Source organism: Lingula anatina, chromosome 1 (genome assembly GCF_051362555.1).
Source record: "Lingula anatina isolate TDL-2025a chromosome 1, LinAna3.0, whole genome shotgun sequence".
Classification (NCBI taxonomy): domain Eukaryota; kingdom Metazoa; phylum Brachiopoda; class Lingulata; order Lingulida; family Lingulidae; genus Lingula; species Lingula anatina.
In genome coordinates this window covers 69,192,400-69,208,352 of record NC_141767.1, presented here as the reverse complement: position 1 = coordinate 69,208,352, position 15,953 = coordinate 69,192,400, and the positions used below count along the sequence as shown (strand labels likewise).

The 15,953-nt window shown below is 37.8% G+C and overlaps 2 protein-coding genes across 9 annotated transcripts in view; one reads left to right on the top strand and one right to left on the bottom strand.

Moving 5' to 3' along the window:
• The first annotated feature begins 7,785 nt into the window (after window positions 1-7,785).
• LOC106166441 (uncharacterized) lies at window positions 7,786-10,729 on the top strand. Its single transcript, XM_013545001.2, has 2 exons — window positions 7,786-7,970; window positions 8,227-10,729. Exons 1-2 carry the CDS (start codon window positions 7,914-7,916, stop codon window positions 8,512-8,514), a joined length of 345 nt encoding a protein of 114 aa, XP_013400455.2. The 5' UTR covers window positions 7,786-7,913; the 3' UTR covers window positions 8,515-10,729.
• The window catches only part of LOC106166446 (single-stranded DNA-binding protein 3), a 53,428-nt gene continuing 47,728 nt past the window's right edge, over window positions 10,254-15,953 (bottom strand). For 7 of the 8 annotated variants that reach the window (XM_013545012.2, XM_013545016.2, XM_013545013.3 and 4 more), the window contains 4 exons: window positions 14,787-14,842; window positions 14,460-14,526; window positions 13,876-14,012; window positions 10,254-12,798 (listed from right to left, as the gene is read on the bottom strand). In XM_013545012.2, the coding sequence (XP_013400466.1) occupies window positions 12,673-12,798; window positions 13,876-14,012; window positions 14,460-14,526; window positions 14,787-14,842 (386 nt within the window). In that variant the 3' untranslated portion in view covers window positions 10,254-12,672. Of the gene's footprint in view, window positions 12,799-13,495; window positions 13,570-13,875; window positions 14,013-14,459; window positions 14,527-14,786; window positions 14,843-15,953 lie in introns of all 8 variants that reach the window. The other variant, XM_013545015.3, reaches the window with a different exon arrangement.

The window sequence follows — 15,953 nt, the reverse complement described above, 5'->3', positions numbered from 1 at the left end:
CCTTGAGCTATGTCAGAGAATGATGAAGAAAGTGTAATAAGTTGAGCCTGAGAGAAATGAAGGTATCGTTTTCAGAGGAATGGAAAGGTAATTGGACTGTGTGCCCCTAAATACTGTAGTCTACAATGTAATGAACGTCATGCAAGGACCTTAAAACGCCTTGCACCAGCTGGATTTGTGACATTCACAATTTGGAACTATTTAGACAATTACGCGTGACATTTGGCGACCCCAGCTGGTGCGAAATATCTTCCAGAGATAGCATGCCAACCGACCAGTATCGTAATTGCAAAAATAATTGGAACGCCATTTGTCATTATGTTGAACGCTGGTGGTCTTGTTTTCCTGCTCTGTGTGACGTGCACCTGTGATACGTAAGCCACAATTCTTTGCGTTTTTAAATATTAATAAAACGCAGGTTCCAATTAATGATGAGAAAATGAAACTCATAACTCCATTGCCTAAGAGGACTCCATTATCAGTTTGTTCGTTACGTGAAACTGTCGGTTTGACATTCCCAGTTACTTGTACATTTTATATGATGTTAATTTTCTTCCCCATTAATATCTTAATAAAGAGACAGTAACAAAAACCAGGGGCTGCTTGCTTTAATTAAAGAGGCTTAAATGTTCAGAAAGAAGAGATTTGATTTTTCGCATTCGAAACATGCCTTAAACCTATGGCGTTAGTTAAATCAGTCTTCATATACATTGTATGTCTGATATTATCAAGGTTAATAAGCGCGGACTACAAGTTCCATTCTGCCATGTTTGAAAGTTAAATGCTCTACGCATGTTTTCCCTGTATATCATTTATGAACAGGTAAGTATAGTGGTTGAATGCAGAAAACAGCTTGACATGTGGTATCGATCGACACTGTGTGGTCTTCTCATTTAATGAAGGTGAGACAAAATTGTCTTCCGTTGCCATGGTAACCTGTCTAGGAAAGGCCCCATATTTTTCTGTGAACGCTGTCACATTTATTCTGCTTTGTCGACGCGAGTAGGTCGTTACATGCTTTATCTCCATCATATCTAATTGATATCGCCATACCAGATACTAACTCACTTACCGATAGTCGATGTTTCAAATTAACGTTTTCTGATTTAACAAGGAAGTAATTGACTTCTAGAAACCAGGAGACATTCTGTTTAAGAAGATGGCGGTATGTCATCAACAAACTATCTATACAGCAGGTAAGTTATAGTATTTCAAACTGACGCAGGAAAAAACAACAAACTATTTCTAACGTAAGCAAAAAAAATGTACAACATATAATATCATAGCTTAACCATAAAATACAGTATATTACTATGGGATTAATGTTTTTTTATCTATTACCAGCCAAACAATATGAGAGGAAAAGTGCTACATTTTTATTAACAGAGTTTCATTTGTCACTAGCTAGAAAAAATGAACTGAGATTTATCAGCCAACATTTCGCCTGCTGACAGAATTCATCAGTGAAATGAAGGCTGTGCTAGGTAATACTTCCTATCACTCCTTAGGTGTGCTGTGTCAGACAGGTGCCCCCCTTCCTATGCTCGCCCCCCTCCCTGAGGAATAGCAGGTAAAGGTTGGATAACTCAGTCCCATCATTTTTACAGCTAGTAACAAATAGAACTCTGTTTATATAAAACACGGCTAATGAAACTGCTCGACATAGATTTTTTTTCAGTGACAATGGAGCAGCGTTATGTGAAATACATTTATTTTCGTAACTTCTGCATCATCATGTGGTGATGGAATGTACACACAATGTAGTAAAGTTAGATCACGCAGAGTACACTTCTGTATTTTTTAATCACTTCAGCAAAAATATACGTGACAAATCGTTAACAAAACTAAGTAGCAATAGCTGTAGCACATATGCGAGCTACATTCACTGAGCTGCTATTGTATATATATACAGACTTGACATTTAATATGGAATATTTCAGTTTCGAAGGTATGCCTAGGTGAAAATGCGTTCTTTTTTCACAAACTCCGATCTCATATAAGATATGTGAATGGAGAAGTGTGTAGTCAGGTGTGTCGCTACCAATTAACTGAATACCAGGTTTGTTGCGCTGCTGCATTATGTAATATGCAGTGATTTAATTTGGTAGTGCTCCTTTGGGCAGGTCAAGGCTTGGTTTTGGCAAAGCATGGTTCTGTCAAAAAACTATCCATATGTCGGCAACTACTGCATAGAAGAATTTGAAATTTTGCATGCAGGTGGTCGGGTTTGCAGTGTGTAAAATGAGCTATGCAGTGCTTTACAAATTTGTTAATCTGTGGCAGAATGGCGCGAAAAAGACAGGCATTGCCAGACAGATAATTGTGCCAAACGAAACGGTCCGCACAGTTTTATAGAGTAATGCCCAGACTGATGTACCTACACAGAGGCCACACCCTATGTATTGAAATCTTACCACCAGGGTAAGGACCCACTGTCTTTCGGGATATGCTGTTGCAACTAAACAAAAAACAACCAGTCTGTTCAGAATGAGGGGTAAATTGCCACCAAAACGCATTTTTCAAGGCCCTAAGCGAACACCAAACTGGTTTTAGCAGGTTAGAATACCAGACGACCTCCGAGGAACCCACTGTAAACAGCAAAACATCGTTGTATGTTTCTCTAATGAATTGGAGACCTTGACTGTTTCTGGGTTGAACCCTGAAATCTCGTGGCTTTCTTTGTTGAGGTCAGATTTCACCTGTACCGCTCAACAGTCAAAACAGAGTTTACAGCGACCAGAAGAGGCCAATGACGAAGCGTGTGCCGCGTCTGAAATGACTAAAGTCATTAAAAGCGTCAGTATTTGAAGTGGATACCATATTGGTGCCAAAACACCACTGGTAGTCATCAACGAAAACCTGAACCAGATCAAATAAAGAAATAATCTGGGAACCACTTGGCTATCATTTGATAGGGGGCAACTTAGGAACAATTTTAGGTGGCACGGTGAGATTGCCCGTTCACACAGAGCACTTTTAAAAGCAGCTTACTTACAGAACCAAGGGAATGAGCAGCTACCTTGGTCATCAAAATCGCCACATTTGAACCACACAGACAATATGTGGGTAGGCTATTACTGGCCGAATCAATGGCCTACATGTCCTACAACAAAACGGAACCAAATTAGACAGATTTTGACCGGTGCCTGGAATGCTATTCCAGATTGAACTTTAAAAACATATCCCAAGGAATGCCTTGCCACTTGAGAGCGCTGGTAGCAGCCAGAAGAGGACAGGCGTAACAGCGACCACTGCTGTGACTAGACACTGACATGAGGGTCCTTTGTGGAGTGTGTAACTCTTTTACAGACAATAATTTGGAAAATATGGAGGTCCAAAATATCTCTTTTAATGGTTTTCGTATGACATAGAATAGGCAATGTATTTTTGTTTGCTTCTCTGGTGAATTCCATTAATGAACTGATGTCACAATGACATCAAAGAGATAATTAAAAGTTATTAAAACACGATTTTAATCCTTGTTTTCATTTATTAGTCAGCAAAATAGGAAAAAACTGATAAAAAATGATGTGGAAAAAAATATTCCATATTAAATGTCAAGTCTGTATATATCTTCACTACTCATCACAGCAAAAAACGTTTTTTTTCTTATTAAGGTGTTTAAAGTTATGGGCAAGTGATCAGTGCGAAACATTCCGCTGCTTGGCACGGTTGGGCAAGGTTGGACACGTTTTGTGCACGATTTGGTCAGAGGGCGATCCCATGCGGCCTTCTCCATGAGTTGGCACAATCGCCCTGGTGGCTTTAACACTGATGGTGTTTGTACAAAAATAGTGTTTATACGCCAACCAATGCTATCCTATTAGAATATGTACACGTTTATTTTATGTTTTACTTTCTCTTTTTTCATTTGTACTATAGCTTATTGGCCAGTATTTGCCATAGTTCATATGGACCGACTGATTTCCCTTTTGTTAAGGTATAAGATTCAAATACAACAATAAATACATCTTTAACAGCATATAAAAAAGTAATAAATTGCATTTGAACACCAATATTGTTAATTGTAATATCCGGATTTCGCAAGATAGAGAACCCTCATTGATTGCTACCCTCCGTAATAATCTCTAAAGAATCTAAAATCTAAAGAGATTATTACTAAAAACATACTCTTAAAAACAAACGATTAATTATATAACTTTAAATGTCGGAACAGATTCATTAACCATAGGTAACTAAGGGAAAATTGTCGTTTACCCCAGGAAAACTCGTTTTATGGCGTCAAAACGAAGAGCTGCCACCCCTTTAATATATCGACACGTGTTCCCAAAACCATAACCATGTTGCAGTAAAATGAAAGTGGTAATAACAGCATTCTGGAACAATTTCCTGTCAGTTTGATTAACGAGAACTATCATCAATCACAGCGGAAATGCACAACTGATCTGTGTGGTTACAACAGGTTATTTATTGTGGGTATCGGCGTTCATAAGATTGCTTTAATTTCCCAATTCTGAAATGAATGAGCATGATCGGATTATTTTTGATACTTTTTTGACTGGAATGTGCTTGTTTATATATAAATTGGTTTTTATATCTGAAAAGTGCCTGTGTATTTGCCAGCTTTCCTGTCTAGTTCTATAACTTCCTCAAAAATGGCTGAAATGATCTGAATCAAACCATGTGATTGCATGTTGAGATGGTCCAGTTTAAAGGTGGGCCGGATCCTGATCCAGATATTTCAATTTTTGTTTAAATCATGGCCTCTACATATGTAAACTGTTGTGCCTCAAATAGGGGAATCCAAAAATATTTTATTCTATGGTCACATCGAGCAAAATCTATCGACTATCGAGAACTATCGCCATGAAGTACATGTATTTTTATTTTAGGGGTTTCGTAGTTTTTAAGGCCTGAATTGGATGGGGTAAGATTAGTAGCTTTGCAGGATATGTAGTTATAGATAATATGAATTTTGGGGATTTTCAAACACGTACAGTGTACCTTTAATCAAATTCGTTGTAGAATACTGGACCTTTGGGACTATAGTTGAGATAAAAACTAAAACTTGAAATGAAAAAAGTGTGCTTTAACACGGGGCTACTAATTTTTAAAATCATTTTATTATAGTTCGGGTTTTAGTATTTTTCTCACTCTCATATTTGTAAATTTACGGCAATTAGTGCATATTTATTTAAAATAAATAGTTTTTCAATTAGCAAAACTTCCAAACAATATTTCTAATGTACTCTTTACGGGAAGCCAACTCGTTGATGACAATCCCATATATAAATGCTGTTGGGCACAGGAAAGTGTATTGAATAAGCCAGAGAACTGTCAAGAGTGAATTTCTCAGGTGGTGTTAACTTCCCGCCCTGTGATCGGGAGCACTTGATACACGCCAGCCTATTGAGATTAAAGCTCTATAAAGCTAGCTTATTTCTCTGGTGTTCATGCTCTTTGATGAAATCGGATAATGCTGGTGATTATACCCTGGGTTCCAGTTGTCTAAAAAGACAAAACCGTCTACTCATCCATTCAGTGCCTGGCCATCTTTATACATTTTACAGGTTTTCAGGGTTATCTAGGGAAACAAGATTGGCTTTAGCTGGAACGAAACTCAGGGTAGCTGAGTATCATCTACCCACAGAACCTAAGACCCAGAGTCGGGTATTTACGATGTTTAATCGAAGAGATTAGGATAAAGATTAACCTGCTGGGCAGTCGGTGTACATGTATTTGAGATTTATTTTCTTACCGAATGTCGTTCCAAATACTGTTAGTTCAGAGGCCAGGCACGAAAATCCAAATACTTCAAAAGAGACAAATGTGTTTCGTTCTAATTAAACCGGGGTTAGAAGGAATAAATCTGCATCTTGGACGACACACCCAGTTACACACGCTTTCTACAAATAATGGAAAATTTCAACAGAATGTTTTAACTGCGCATTAAATCCAACTAGCTCATTGGTGTTTTATTATAATCCCGTGTTCTAACTTCAAATACAGTATAAAAGGAAACTTTATTTCTGTTTGGGTTCCCTCTGGTGATAGTTCATAAGTCTGACTAATTATCAGCAATTTATAGCGAAAAGCAAATGTCATGTTCAAGGAAGCGAAAATTGGCAAACAGCGCCGGAATCAACCAAAGGTAAAGTCATGACATGAAAACTCTTATGCACTTTGTGCCACTGACTCGACCAGTTGCTGATGTACCTCTGGCTGACATTAGTCCTCTCTTCAGCAAGATCCTGTCTCGACCCATCCAGTGCAGTTGGGTGGACCTCTCTCCTCCTTTGTGCACAGTCTAGAACATGTACAGCGTTCTATGGGAATTCAACCAGGATAATACACAGATCACTCTATTGGCCCAATAGCCTGGTTTTTGAAGAATTGTTGTATTTTGCAAGCACGGTGAAATGCAGCATTGCCACATTGGAAAAGAAACTAACTACCAAATTGACCGTAGCATACGGAGGACATACAAGATACAACATCTACGCTCTCTCATGGGATAACGGCCCAAAGATGGACAGAAGTACAACCGTGGGCAGCAGATCCCATCTCAATCTGCAGCAATCCTCTCTCGAAGATTACATGAAACAAGAAGCAATGACGCATTTGGCGGCAGTGAAGTTGGCGAGCCATTGGTAGCGGCGAATCTTCCTTTGTTTACGACATATCTGGTAGCATTTATGATCCTCCAAGGCTGTAGCCTTACGGGGACGACCAGTACTGATGCATGGTTGGTTAATTTGCTTTGTGCGCTGTCTCTGGTTGTTCTTAAAGACAGTTCCTTGGGCGATTCCAACGCAATCAGCAATACCCTTCTTTTTGCGGTCAGATTTTCTCATCCACAAACTTCCCAAAGTCTCCTTCGGGATTTACAACTGAAAACACCAGTGACTGGGCCATGAATGTACATATTTGACTCAATTCAGACTTGTTCCACAGGGCACATAACTCTAACCACCTATTGTGTATTACTCAAAGATTTTATTTTACTTTTCTCGGCTTGAAATTGGTTATTTGTCATTGCTATAGCTAACTGTATCAAAGGCTTTGCGACAATTTATCACAGTCAATTCTGGAAAAATAACTGACAATATTTACATCTCTGATTTTAGAAATATCTCATCATTTTAGTTAGAGCGCATTATTGTCATTATCCAGGTTTGTTCTTGTCCTTGTTCATCAGTGGAGTTATCTCGGTGGACGTGGCACCCTCAGCTACTGAAATGATCAGCAGAGAAACCATTAGCATCACGACACATGTATTAACAAACTCCGTAACCATGGCAACGTCACATGCTCCAGACGATGATCCAGACGTCACCGTTGTGATAATGAACGCTTCAGAATTCAACAGTACCCATCATTCAACAGAGGGGCCGAGCACGGACGATGGCTCCGGTGACCAAACAGAGACGGAAACGACGCAGACGACACCCCGCAGTGGAAACAATCACACCACTACTACCCCAGCGCCAACATGTAATTGTTCTTTCTGTATAGTTTTTGTTCAGTATCCATCTTTTGCGAAAATTTGAAGATGATTAAATGTGTTTAACCCTCTTGCTTTCATTCACTCTTCTTTTTTCTTTAAATCTACTTTATAATGTCATTGTATTGATATATTAAACAGCAGTAATTGTTCTGGTAAATGGGTTTGCTTATTTTTTCTTCTATATTTGCATTTTCCTCTCAGACGCCACCGTGAGTATGATTTTGTTAAACCTTTATCCTTTGGATAGTAGTTTTTGAGGCAGGAAAAATTACAGCTTTTCGATCGATCTGGAAAGTAAAACAAATTTAAAGATTTTTTATGTAAATGTATCGTTTCAAAACAGTCGTTTGAAGATATATACCTTCCTCTCTCCTTCTTTGGCTTTATTTCTATCGTGCGTTTTCAGGGCCGCATCTGTCAAAACTGCACTCATACTGCATTCAAGATGTGTGACGATACCAGGGAATTCAACACCGTCCAGTGTGCTGATGGGCATTGCTGGGTATGTGTAGTATAGGCCTACAATTAAAATAGAAAACAAACGTAATTTTCTTTTTAATTTTTGTGTGTGTTTCACAAAGTTTAATTATTTCCAAACAGCAACAGTGTATCAACGTTTTGGCTTAAGAACACCCCACCCTGGCTAAGCTATTTTCCTCACTGCCCTTAATTTTTTCTTCAAGAATTCAACTCAGCAGTTTCAAATAACTTACATTAATATTTCACATAAAGTATATATACCTTATTATTCGTTACAGATCTCACGAGAGACCAAAGGCGCCGTGGATTATTACCATCGTGGATGTAAGCCCCATTTGGAGGCCAAAATCGGAACCGAGGCCATGTCGGTGATCAGCTGCAGTGACCACGCACACACCCAGTGTCGCACGGTCAACGACAGGAAGTTCTGTTTTCTCTGCTGCAGCACAGATAACTGCAATGCCCACAGTAGGCTGTCTGCAGCAGCGTCTCTCAACAACAAGCATTACTTTATAGCTCTAGTTGTATGGCAATTTCTCGTGGCAATGCAAGCTGTTTTGCCATAAGAGTTAGAAATTTTATTCGCGATAGGCTGTAGGGAGTTTTGGCATATTGTCAAAACACCCGCCCTTCATCTTTGAATATCTGTAAGTTAGAAATATTTACTTACAATCTGTACGAATAGAGGTGCTTTTGGCATATTGTCAAATTGGGTTTGGGGATTTTTCTGTAAGGACTTACTGTTGATTTTATCAATAACTAGAAAAGCACTCAGAGGGCGCATACCTCCGCCAAGGCAACAAAGTCTCCATCCAATGCCGCTTCACCCCTTAATTTTCGATATTTTTGTTTATCGATTGATTATTGATCCGGATCGCCCACTTCTGACAGTTCCTGAAAATTTCATCAAAATCGGTCCGTAACTTTTTGAGTTATGTTGATGACAGACAGACAGACAGACAAACAGGGGTGAAAACATAACCTCCTTGGCGGAGGTAAAAATTTAATTTTTAGTCCTATTTGAGTACAGTCTCACCTTAATCTTCTCATGAATAATCGATGGATTTTAAAGTCCAAAGTCATTTTCTTTCTGAGATGTGTTGTAAATGAGTTATTAATTCAAATTAAAAAATAATAATCCATAGTTAATGTTTTTTTATAATTAATTGACTCCAAACATTAACTCAATCTGAAATGCGGTTAGACAACGTTATATTACACAATATCTACCTGGTATATTTTATTAACACAGTTGTCAGTCTGCAAGTGCACTCTTGCTTTTAGCCTAGATTACATTTGCCACGGACGCCATGCAATGAAGTATAGGGTTTTCTGTGCGATTTTTATGACATCGTGAGTACGTTTACATTATGTGTCGCGCCATTTCGCTGACATGACCTTGAAGTCACGAAAGGAAAATACGGTTTGTCGGTTGAAAATGATCTAACGGAGCCTACGTTGTCCATGCAGATTCCTACGATTTTAGCACCAATGTGGTGAGTACGAGAAAACGCACGACTTCAATTTCGTGCAAGTGAATTGCACTTAGTTTGAAACTAATGTCATGCCTCCTATGTCATGCCTACCAAAGGTAGAAGAAAAAGAGACCATTTAAAGGTTCAAATATAAAATCACAATTTCCGCAAGTCCGTCGAACATTGCCCGCACGGGAACTGTCGATGCCATCTACAATAATGCTACGGACTACAGTTTTCAAAATTTGTCATAAGTGTTACCTCGACAAAATCGTAAAGGCCACGGAGACCATAAATTCGTACGATTTCGCACCGTCTGCCTCCGCTCAGCCGCTGCACGAGAAGGGATTCACCGTACAGACATTGCATGGCAAATGTTATCTAGGCTTTAATGATGGAATATTCAATCAGGATAACAATTTTGTGATTCAAATCACGTCTTCTGAGAAAAAATGCATTATTCAAGCAACTTTTCCTTTTAGTGTATAGCACACTGGATTGTACTGGATTGTACATAATGCTAATGGCAGTCAATTAAATATTTCTTTGGTCCCCGTGAAAGCACATTGCCATCTCTCCAAATAAAAAAAACCTGCAGATAATTTCAAATTTTATGAAACTCATGGTGTTTTTATGCATATATTAGCAAAAGACGTTTCAAGTCATGTTATGCTTTTCTATCCTTAAATCTGCTTTATTTTGATATATAAAACGTATCCTTATCTCTTCAAAGTCTGTGAATTGCAGTTTTCAAGATTTATAGTCTATTAAACTTGATGTAAATGTTTCACAATTGCCGTTATATCAATAAGAATAAACACAACACAATATTTAGTCTTCAATTGGTCTTTTTAATTACGTTCCTTTAAATGCCTCCGTCACAGTACAAGATGCAACAACTAGTCTAGGAGAAGATAAACAGCATGGAGTTCACCAGGTCTGGTAACAGATTTATTCTGCTGAGTTTGTGACTGTCAATGCTGGCTAAAATAGTTCCCATGCAACTTGACATACAAGTTGAAATAAAGTCTACTGATCAAGAACATTGATCAAAGCTGTCTCTTTGGTAGCCCACCACCCCTTGAATAAGGAATGAACTCAACTGTTGTCTGGTCCATTCTAAGGGGGAGAAATTAAGAAAATATAAATGAAAAAAAATAGGGGAGGTGGGTTTATATGCTTACTGGATATAATAAACATTTGCACCAACATCTAAGGGTATTTTTCTTTGTACATAACTGCAGTATCTTACAAAGCCATTTAACTCATAAATCTATTCACAAGCTGACAACACTGGTACACAATACACCTATATCTCACAGGCCAAAATTAATAGTATACAGACAGACTGAACAATGCTGGAATTAATACAAAGCAGCCAGTTTAAACAACTTTGTGCACAATCTGTGAGAACTCAAGAGTTCTGCAAAAAAAACGATAAAATAATAATTAAATATTAATACATTCGTGAAAGTCACACTGAATGCTTCAGTTTCAATATATACATCTGCTAAGTCTGGGCTGGACCGGTTTCATGTCGTCTGAATGTGCCTATGGTGGCGCCATCTCTGAGGTATTTCATTTCACATGGAACCATCACAGCCCTCAATATTTGTAGCATACATTCACTAGGGTGTGCTGATTACAACCTTCTGCATAATCCAATAAATAATGTCAGCAATCTCATTGTTAATGCTACTTTTAAAGCCTTTTTTTATAATTTGTTGAAATAAATTTTGATAATAAATAGTTATCTGACTACATTGATCTTTGAATCTAAAAGATTTTCTACCTCTAATAAGTAAAATAATAAACCTGACACATAAAAAAGAAAGAATATAAGGCTTACAAGAAATAAAGCACAGGTTTTTCTGAAAAAGAAAAAGGTGGGAGAAGGGAGTACAGATCTCTTAGACTTAAGGACACCCATATAAATGGTGTTTTTCAACTGTGGGTGCTTGTTCGGTCATTCCAATATACAATAGTAAATAAATCTTGATGACTTTTCTTGATAACTGCCACAATTAACTGTACAAAGAACTACAGAAAAATACAGAAAACTCTTGTTCAGGTCCACTGAATCAGATATGAAACATAACAAACATGAAAGAACAAAATGAGATTTTCATGACCCAGGAAAGCCCCAACCCATAACTACACGTACCTCTCAACATGACCACATTGACGGATTGCTTTTTTATTTTTAATACTCACAGCTACGAATCTAAACAAAATGACTGTACATTAAAAATAAGTTATATATATATAAATAATAAATTTGATTTGGTATTGCAGTAGTCTTAATGGTTCAACTTGCCACACTAGTTCACTTCACATCCAGGACACCTCTACAATACACGTCCTGTTTGCAGACTGTGGTCATTTCACCATCCAGAAACTACAGGTGTCTGCCCTTGACATTTCAACAGCATCTTGATTACAGTTTAAAAATTGTGAAGTTCCAAAGCTTCACTTATTCATCGACCAGGTCCTTGCTGAGTTAGAAGAAAAAGTTACTTTCTTCTAGGTCATTAATATGTATATATAAATATATACAACCCCCTCCTTTTTCTAAAAGAATATCTCCCTTTTTCAAACTACTGAACCTGTTTTAATCAGCAGTTCTGTAAAACAGACCAGTTACTACTTACTTTCTAAAAAATATCTTTGAGAGTCCTGCCACTTATTTAATCATGAACCAGAGAGTGTCACACTGCATTTTCCATGTCACCCTCCCCAACAGCCAGACACTAACACGACTGAACAACCCCACAGGTAATGTCACCTATTCAAGTCCTTTTACACTCACTCTGGTTAACAAAGAGTGTCCAAACCTAAAGAGTCTACTTTACATGAGACCCCACACACAGACTTCTGCAAAGGATGAGATCATTTCCATTTCTTTATTGTCTCACATCAAAACATTTGTTGAAAGATATTGGAAGAAATTGACTCTGTATCCTGCTTCATAGGTCTCGGTAATATAACAAGGTTCCACAGTCTCTCTCTGTCTCCGTCTCTCTAGGTCCTGGCCTGTCACCATTGTAACTGCTTGCTAATTGCCATTCTGTTTGCTGTATGTTCACAATGTATCACTGGAGTCACATCTCTGTCTCCACTGCCATATGTTATCATAGTCAGCACCAGAGCCCGGCAGTGAAGGGCAGACATGTTCATCTGAGGAGTAATCCATGACATAAATAATATGATTTTGATGAAGTGAGAAGTTCCAGCATGCCATGAGAGGTGTTATTGCATCCCAAAGTAATCAGTGGGATGGTCGGGGCCCGGAGGACCCACGTCTTTTTCAAACCTTTTTGCTTCTTCTTGCATGCTTTCTTTTATGGCTTTAATGGCTGCCGATTCTCCGTGGTCCTGAAAGGAGAATATGGAAAAAATTATTGTAGCCTGTTATATCCCTACTATGTCTATCATTATTGTTACTGTGTGTTTTTCTAGAATATTAGTCATCTCTACTGAAGCTCCAGATACACCAACACTTCTACTGCAAGAGAACAAGTAAGCATGAAAATATGAGAGGAGCCCAAAGAATAGATTGAACCAAAGACATTTTTATTAGTGAATTAGTCAACTATGACTTTTATTGATTCATTTAACTTTACTTCAAAGAAACGCAAAATAAAAGCACACTAACAATAAGAAAATATTCAACAAGTTTGAACTCTTAATTGAAAACAAATTGAAGAGGCCAAACCAAATCCTGTTTCTGAGACTGATAAAATTGCCATTTCAAGATTTTTTATAATTATCCCATCCCTTTCCATCAACCACCAATTTGGGCCTTTGTTACTTGTTAAATGGGTGTCAGGTGTGCCATTTGTCTTCAGACTGACCTCAGTTTTCACCTGTATTTTTTTGGAAAGGACCTCAAAAGGTGCAGAGCAAGAGCTCTGTCACACAGATTTAACTTGGATGTTCAAATTTGTTAAATGACGCCAAGTAGGCATTGACCCAGGAAAAGTCTCTAGGAAGGTAGGTAGGTATTTCCATTCTCATGTCTGCAGTGACAACATACATGCAATCAGAGTAAAGGCAGATTTCAGATACTTACTAGTACTCCAGACCTAGATTCCATTCCAAATTGTTTAAACTGGGTAGGGGTGGTGGTTTGTCTTTTCTTTTTTTCTTACAATAAGAAGATATAAAGGGCAAATGTGAGATACTGCTAAAAAGCTGTGTGAATATCTAAAACAACAATTCTAACATGTTTCTTAGGTCTTATGAATGATATGTAATGCCAGATTTGCAGAAGACATATGCAAGCTAATAATTCCAAGAAAGGGAAAAAAGCTTTGTGAAGGTTCAATTCACTTATACAAACAACTGCAACCATTGGGGATACAGGAAAAAAAAGAACATTTGGGCAAATATGCAGAACACAAACAGAATTTTGTGTTGGTTTGGCCTCCTAATAGCTAGATTGTCACTTACATTTCCTACATTGTCTTGGTATGGTAGATTATAGCCTCCCATGTCCCCCGCACTCACAGGTGGCATCTCATCGTGTCGAGGTGTCCCAGGGCCTCCATTGGCAGGAGAGCTCTTCATTCCGTCAAGACCATCCCCTCCTGAAGTGACAGGTATCAGCATCACAAAACAAAAGAACTTACAAAATACCCAGCCTGCATGAATGAGTAATTTTTTTTTAACTTTTCCTTTTTAAATGGCACTTTAGTTGGCATTTACATTTTAATTAGTTCATTTTTTAAAACCAGCATCATTCAACAACCATATTCTCATAAGAAAGCCTCCAGTCTTCAAGACATATATGTTTATTAGTAAATAGTTTGGCAACCTATAAAGAGCTGGATAAGTACAATGACATAATGGCACCATCATATAAAATTACCAACTGATGAGAATGAGGGTACTGATACAACATTCCATAAATTAAAAGAAATTAAATAATAAGTTTTAAAAGTTAGCCAGTCAGCACTGAAGTTTGTAATATACACTTGTGATAAAATCACCCACTGAACATTTGGTCTTGATATTGGATGTTTTATAGCACTTACCATTCATAACTGGGTTCATATCTGGCCCCATAGGCCCCATAGGATTGTCAGGGCCCATACCTGGGAACTGAAAGGAATAGGAACACAATGAAGAACATATGTAAGACACGATGACATGAATAACTTTTTTGCAAGAGCATCACGATGGAGTCTGTCCAAATGCCAGACTCAACAAAAATTCACTCAGTTTTCCTTCACCATGGTAATGATGCTGCCACATGTGCATTACAGGCAGCATAAAGATATCACCTTAACTCTATTTACAGCAAAGTGCTTTTCAAACATGTGCAATGTTACAATGGTGATGACAAATACCACACGACTTACAGGCATTCCCATGTTAGGTTTCATTCCCATATAACCCATCTCTCCAGAACTTGAATCTGTAAAGAGAGAGAGAATATAAAAATAATATTTCCATTTGATTTACCATACAAATCAGGTTATGCTATCATCACTCAAAGTACAATCTCTGGTCCATGGGGGCACATGTAGGAAATCCAGTCCAACTTCATAAATTGCTGCAAGCCTGGAAACATTATATGACAATTTAAATACCAAAAACTTTTCACCAATAGAATTAATCAAAACACCTGTGTTCACTCATTATTCTACGCACTTGTAAAAATACAGATCAGTGGCGTAAATAACTTCAGAAACTGACTTTCATGTAATACTTTTCACAACATTTTCATGATTCAGAATAAGTGTGTCCATGATACATATGACACCCTCTTTCAATGCAAACATGACTGATAATTCTTTGAAGGTCATTGCTACATTTACAGGGACAAGCAGCAGTGACACAAGTACACGTAACTCACTCAAGCATGCACATGATACGTCTTTACAACGACGCAAGCCATACCACTTGGTAGGGTACCAAATAAAGTTGGTAAACAACAAGTATTGTCCTTTTGCCTTTTGTTATTTACCAATTTTAGTTCAGACAGATGACTTACACTGTTAACCAACTAAAGCCTTTTCCAACAACACCTGACCAGGAACTGGCTATGCAGTACACTGGTACACTATCATTAACTTGTGCAATTAATTTAGCTTCTGCAAATATACCCAATGACATGAGAACATAACCTTACCAGGTCTCATGATTGATTTTATTAATTGTTTTTCTGACAGAAGTCTTAAAATGTTATTAAATTCAACAATAAAAGGCAGAAAATGAATAATAATGCCTAACAGACCTGAAGTGTGCTTTTCAAACAACCCAATGGTCTCTCTCTCTCTCTCTCTCTCTCTCACACACACACACACACACACACACACACACACACACACACACAGTTAGGCATGAATCTAATGCATTCAGCACATAAGAGTCAGGTACTTATAATTCTGTTCATTGTTTGTTCCTATAATATCATAGTTAGTAATATGTGCTCTACTTTGATTTTTAAACAAGCATCTAAGAAATGGCATTAAGTCAGTCCTAAAATGATGTCACCAATGTTAAATATGACACTGCACTAAGCC

What these genes read in the sequence shown, in the direction of transcription:
- LOC106166441 (XM_013545001.2), top strand. Translation starts at nt 7,914, where the DNA reads ATGTGTGACGATACCAGGGAATTCAACACCGTCCAGTGTGCTGATGGG. An exon ending in GTGCTGATGGGCATTGCTGG is followed by an intron (nt 7,971 to 8,226) that starts GTATGTGTAGTA and finishes TATTCGTTACAG; the next exon opens with ATCTCACGAGAGACCAAAGG.